At 36.0% G+C, this 6,681-nt stretch overlaps 1 protein-coding gene across 2 annotated transcripts; it reads left to right on the top strand.

Annotated features, from left to right (window-relative positions):
* Positions 1–2,726: 2,726 nt before the first annotated feature.
* Positions 2,727–6,115, top strand: LOC145052358 (TORTIFOLIA1-like protein 3). Of its 2 annotated transcripts, XM_079000168.1 has the most exons (5): positions 2,727–3,748; positions 3,825–3,930; positions 4,209–4,660; positions 4,739–5,094; positions 5,798–6,115. In XM_079000168.1, exons 1-4 carry the CDS (start codon positions 2,936–2,938, stop codon positions 5,084–5,086), a joined length of 1,719 nt encoding a protein of 572 aa, XP_078856294.1. In that variant the 5' UTR covers positions 2,727–2,935; the 3' UTR covers positions 5,087–5,094; positions 5,798–6,115. The 2 variants fall into 2 exon arrangements, with proteins under 2 accessions (XP_078856294.1, XP_078856293.1); XM_079000167.1 differs by lacking the exon at positions 5,798–6,115 and having other exon boundaries at positions 4,739–5,260.
* Positions 6,116–6,681: the final 566 nt, after the last annotated feature.

The following is a 6,681-nucleotide window of genomic DNA, read 5'->3' on the forward strand; positions in this document are numbered from 1 at the left end:
TCGAATATATGATGGTGGATTCTTGTGGTTTTGGTTTAGTCAACCTGATCCACAACTTGTGAACCAACTAATAAACATCCTTGGAACAACTCGTCTAAACTCAAGCAGAGATTCATGGTCATGTGAATTATATTCAAATGTGCAGTTCTCGATTGCAGCATATAGAAGGAGCCTCATAAATTCAGACAGTGGATCGGAAGAAGACAACTCCTTTCAGTGGCTTAAAGAAGTACGTATAAAAGTTTCTTGTTTCGCTTGGCGGGCAGCTCAAATTCATATCCCTTTTTTTGTGGCTCTCAAGAATCTGGGAATTAATATAGCATCTAGTAAGTGTGGTGAATGTAACTTAGAAGAGGAGACAAGTGACCACCTATTGTGTGTGTCATTTGCCAAATATACTTGGGAATGGATATTTAGGTGGTGTGGTATCCCAATGCTCCTTTTCGATAAAATAACGAAGTACTAAAATTTGTGGCGTCATGGGGAATAGCCCAAAAAAGAAAAAAGTTTTGATGGGTATATGCTATGGAACGATATGGTGTTTGTGGAATGCAAGAAATGATTGAACCTTTAATCAATCAAGGATTACACCAAAAAGGTTGTGGACATTGTTCAGTCATCAGTGTTCCTATGGTTTAAACATAGAAGCAATAAGGAAATATATAATTGGTTAGATTGGTGTTATAATCCACTAATGTAAAGCAGAATAATGTAAAGCAGAATAAGGGAGATGGATATTCTTATGTTGTAGTGAGGTCTTGTTTTTTCTCCATGCCTTACAATTGTAAGGCTGAGTTTTTCATCCCTTCTTTTCTTAATAAAGTTGCTGGTTCGAAAGGAAAAGGTAGACAATTTCCCATTCTACATATCAAATTTGCAACCCATTTACCATTCCAAGCTCTTCACCTTTGAAATTCATGCCTACTATGGTAAATCCTCCATTATTGTTTAAATCTTTCAAAAAGCTTAATGATATTAAGTATATTTGTTTTTTTTTTTTCTCTAATCTCATTTTAGAATAGTTATAAGTAACTAAATGCTTAAAGAATTCAAATATAACTAAGAAAACTGTATACATTACTTTCATTGAGAGACCAAAGTCAAATCTTTGCGATCATAAGTTCCAACATCAACACTTCAACTTAATGGTATTATGAAAACCCTAATTAGGATATTTGATTCTTTGTGTGAGCTATGTTAATCTAATCAAAACAAGATTTTTTTGGTTTGAATATGTGTGGTTATAGACAAAAAACAATTTAGCCGAACAAATGATAGGATGTCATGGTTATTGACATACATGCTTTACTGTATTACTATCTTATATCATACGACATGTATCTACTAAAATTTGTTTATAGGACCATGGATTGACACAAATAATCTTTTTTAGTACATAACAAAAATAAATACTTGATACCATCTACACATGTTGATCTTTTTAGCAATATGTTATAATCATTGGGTTTGAAAATCAAATCCCAAACTTTAGCTTAATATTTCCAAGATTTGGGTTGATTTAGTGGATAATGGAATTGAAGTACCGAAGCTATTTGACAGACAGGTTAGAAATGGATCAAACACTATATTTGGGTAAGATGTATGGATCAAGATCTCCACTTTAAAATAATGCTCTCCAACCAGATATCAGAGGTGGTGAATAGGTCCTTCAACTCGCTAATTTATTGGAGTTGTTTGAGGTCGGTGACTTTGATTCCCCAGTCGGATAAATGGGGATGGAACTTGGATCCTTCTTGTGACTTCCTAGTGAAGTTGGCTAGGAGGCATATTAATGATCAAAAGATTTCAGTGGATGGACGGTCTATTAGATGGAAAACAAATTATTTTTGATAATATTGTTGATCATTTTTTTCGTTTGGAAACTCTAAGACCATGATCAATTGGGCGGTGTGTATGCAAAATTCAATGTTGTTCAATTTGGTTGTTGCTAACATTTATCTAGCTTTTGTTTGGTTTCTTTTTAATATATTGTTGCTATTAAAAAAACAATGTTTTCCAAGACTATATATGGTGGAAAACGAAAAATAAAAGTTTGGATATGAAAGTGATAAATTATCAAATGAAATTAGAAATATTGTAGACGATGGGTGGAAATGACTTTTTTTTTTAACACTACAATCACTATTGCGAGAATTTTGATTTGTAGTTGTACCTTATATGACGTATTTTCTAGCTAGCTTGTTCTTTTCTTTAACAAAAAAAAAATGCGACTTTCTAAAATAAAATAAAATTACAAAGCTTTGTAATTGAATAATTGACCATAAGTTCTTAACTCCTCCGTTGAAGTTGAAACTTACATCAATCGTGCCCATTAAGACACATTTATTGCAAAAGGATGGTGTTACATATTGGCATACAATGGTTTGATTTTTTTTGCATTTAATTGCATTATTTATGGTTGTACCAAATTGCATGTTGAATGGCATTCACACTTTTTACCATGCGATATTTGTTGAATAACATTTAATGTATTCTTTTACTTTAGGGTATGCTTGTTCATTATATATCTAGCAATGTTACCTTCAATTTAATATTTTAATATATAATCTATATTAAGATAAATTTATTTTTGGTCCATATGTACAAATTGCCATTATTATCCTATGAAAAACTAGACATTGAAACAAGAAAATTTTCCGTAAAGTTCTAACGACGTCGTAGAGGCATTGTATGGGATTGGATAAAAAAGCCCAAAAGTAATTAAAGTTCACGGTGATCCTGAAAATTTATTTCCATTGAAATCACTATCCTCTTTAGACGGAACAAACATATATAACTACTTTCAGTTTCAGAGAACCCAAACACGGCATCGCCACACCGAACCGCCATTCCTTCACCGGCCATGCTGCCGGAATTCACAGATAAACCACCACCACCACCTTGAAACACCTTCTTTTTTCCTATAACTTCCACAATGTCACTTGCTAAACACACTCCCAGTAGCCAGTCTTCAGCACGGGAATTCAAGCATCGAGTGCTCGTGTGTCTCAACAAACTTTCCGACCGCGATACGCACTCTGCCGCCGCCACGGAGCTCGAGTCCATCGCTAGAACTCTAAGTCTGGATTCTATCCCACCGTTTCTATCTTCCATTTCCGTCACCGACTCCTCTGACAAGTCGCCGGTCCGTAAACAATGCGTTCGTTTAATTTCTACCTTGTCCGAAGCCCACGGCGACGTTTTGTCGCCTTATTTGTCAAAACTCCTCTCTGCCGTTGTCAAACGACTCCGTGACCCTGACGCTGTGGTCCGCTCTGCCTGCGTTGCCGCTACCGGCTCCATCGCCTCTCACATCACCAAACCTCCATTTACGTCGGTGGCGAAACCCTTGGTGGACGCTTTAGTGACGGAACAGGATTTGAACTCTCAGATCGGCGCGGCTTTGTGCTTGGCTGCGGTTATCAACGGCGCACCAGATCCAGACACTGCTTACTTGAGGAGGCTGTTACCGAGGATTGAGAGGCTGTTGAAGAACGATAGCTTTAAGGCGAAGGCAGCATTGCTGACTGTCGTAGCGAGTGTGATCAGCGTCGGTGCTGCTTCGAGTCAGGTAATTGTGAGGAATCTGGTGACGGTTATGGTTGATTTCGTGGTCAAAAGTGAGGATTGGACTGCGAGGAAAGCGGCAGCAGAGGCGCTGGAGAAGTTGGCTTTGGTGGAGACAAATTTGTTGCCGGAGTTCAAGGCTTCGTGCTTGAAAACATTTGAGGCAAAAAAGTTCGATAAGGTTTAATACTAATCTATGAATCAAAATTAAGTGGTAATTATGTGGATTTTCGTTGAGTAATAATATTATTTTGTAGGTGAAAGCTGTAAGGGAGACGATGAATCAGATGATGGAAGTTTGGAGTTTAATTCCAGATGTCCTTGAGCAGGTATCACCACCCCGTGAATCACAATCTTCTAAAGGTATGAAGAACCATCCCATCCCTCTAAAATTCGAAATACTTGGCTATAAGATCAGATTAACGCATCTCATTCATATATTTTATTAAATTAAAATTGCGTTCCAGATCGCAGTTTTTTCTCCATAAATCACTAATCAGTTAGTAGAAACTTTGTTTAATCTTAGTTCCTACTTACTTGTAATCTATATACTTGTGTTTGTGTGTGTGATTGTTGGTTGATGATAGTAATTATCCGAATTCCCAAAATGATAGTGTGATTTCTGATCTGTGATATGGCAGAAGAAGCTGTCAGTGATGTACGATATCCACCAAGAACACCTCAAACTGTTCATAAGTCAACCGGTTCTTCCACCAGCAGTACTACTCGTAGAAATTCATTGGAGAACAGCAACAGGAAAAGTGGTCCTGCAATGTTTCGTAAGCTGGATCGCAAGAAGCCAAATGATCAGAAACTCAACATTGCAGTTTCTCTGCCTCCACCTCTTGTCTCTAACAATGAAGATCATCTCAAACTTAAACCAGTGACGAAACGCCTCCTCTTCAATGAAATTTCAGATGAAAAAATGCACGAATCACCATATCATGAAGAAAGCTCAAGCTCCAAAGTTGCAGAAATCATTGGCAACTCCAGTATCAATTCAATCCAACAAGAATCCGAGGACTTATCTGTGATCCGCAATCAGCTTCTTCAAATCGAAACCCAACAGTCCAATTTATTCGATCTCCTCGAGGTAATTTCAATTTCATTGTTACTTTATAATTTAGATCAACCCAACCAATAAACTCTGTTGCTCTGACCTAAATTACAGAAATATATTGGGAGCTCACAGAATGGGATGCGATCATTGGAGTCTCGTGTACATGGACTAGAGTCAACACTTGATGAAATTTCATTCGATTTGGCAAAGTCAACCAGAAGAATCTCAAATCCCGAACCTACCCTCTGTTGCAGATTACCAGGTGCAGATCTTTTGAGCTCTAAGCTATGGAAGAAAACAGAGATACAACAACAATCAAACTTGCCATATCCTTCATCCCAATCTGTTGCTACCATGCGCCACACCAACACGGGATTACACCTCATGAGCGGTGGTGGTAGTGGCTTAATCAAGAATCCATTGGCTGAGGTGCACCATGAACGGGCCCACAAAACATAAATTTCAAGGTATGTTTTGGTATTGTGTAAATGGCATATTTTGTGTATATAAGAAATGAAATATGTCATTATTTTCTTTGCTCTCGTGTATCTTAAATTAGTGTTTTTTCTGAACATGCGCTCTTTGCAATTTGCATGCTGATTATGATTAGTAATTTAAAGGTTGAATTATGCATCTTTATGTGTGTTAGGATATTATCTATTATCTTCTTACGACAAATTTTATTGATTTGTTATGTCTGTGTCAATACCAGAAGGGTAATCACATGTTCTTGTGGGGTTCATGAGTATTATGGATATGGACGTTACGGATATACCTTTTGTTGATGTGATGCAAAAAAAAAAAGAAAAAAGACATTAGACAACTTTATGATAAAATTTGTACGTGAGGAATGCATGAAATGCTCAAGAATTCACCAGAAGTGTTTTTGTTAACACATTAAATACGTAATTGCTTACATGAATGGCAAAAATCCACGATTTTCATGTGATTAACCATTAAAATGGCATAATTAAATCAAAACAAAATGCTTGAAAAGTTTAACACTTTCCGATTCAAACAACCAGCCAAATGTTTTTTTTAATAAAATTTACAAAATAAAAAAGGGGAGGCTCATTCTTTCACTTATGGGTGAAAAAAAAAAAAAACAAAGTGTGTTTAAATCGGAAAGTGTTGTACTTCTCAAGCATTTTGTTTTGTTTTGATTTATAGGCCTACACTAGTAACACAGCTATCTTTATAATGGCGCGTGATGGGCCTCACGTGTTTGTGAGTTGTGAGTGCTACCAACGTTACAAGAGGAGAGGACCCTATCTATATTCGATCATGTATCCAAAGTTTGTGATGCATTTCTAAAATAAATGCTTCTAGGTCGCATGTAACATGATCATACTATATCATTATTGTTTCTTGTTTTTCACGAGAATATTATATGATTGAAGGTCTTGAAGTCCGTATGCTGTGATGAGATTTACTTTTGAATTATTTTGTTGGGCAATTGTGTTATGTTGATTCATTTTTCATCAAGAATCAATTATATGAGATTTGTATATAATCCATCTGATCTACATCATAAGTCTCTTAGTTAACTTTAAACTTCCAACGTTGTAAAAAGATTGGTAATAGATGAAATTGGTTATCTCTAGTTGTGGTGATGTGTCGTCTGGCTATTTTGAACAAAAACGCTAACTACGGAAGCTCGGTGATGTAGAAAAAGATATGTTAAGCCATGGACATGCATATGTCAGCTCTAATATTAAGATTATAATATGTATGTGGAGTTCATAGTTTTACACATTAGCAATATTATACACATGGTAATCCATATCATAAGGATTAAATCAACAACACCCAGACAAGTTTCCTGTAAACCAATAAGTTGGAGCCTACCAGTAAAAAGAGTGTTAATGATGCTTAGCCATGATCAAACGAGTGTGTCAAAGATGATGAACACTTTTAATTTTTTGTGGAGGATTGTACTATAAACCACTAGTCCCAAAATATTAGAAAGTTTTTTTTTTTTACATTGTTGTCGTCAATTAGCTCAATAACGTTATTGTTTATAGGATATATGAAAAATAAACCGAATTTATGAT

This window comes from Lactuca serriola, chromosome 5, assembly GCF_051521515.1.
Source record: "Lactuca serriola cultivar US96UC23 chromosome 5, Lser_US96UC23_V15, whole genome shotgun sequence".
NCBI classification, from domain to species: domain Eukaryota; kingdom Viridiplantae; phylum Streptophyta; class Magnoliopsida; order Asterales; family Asteraceae; genus Lactuca; species Lactuca serriola.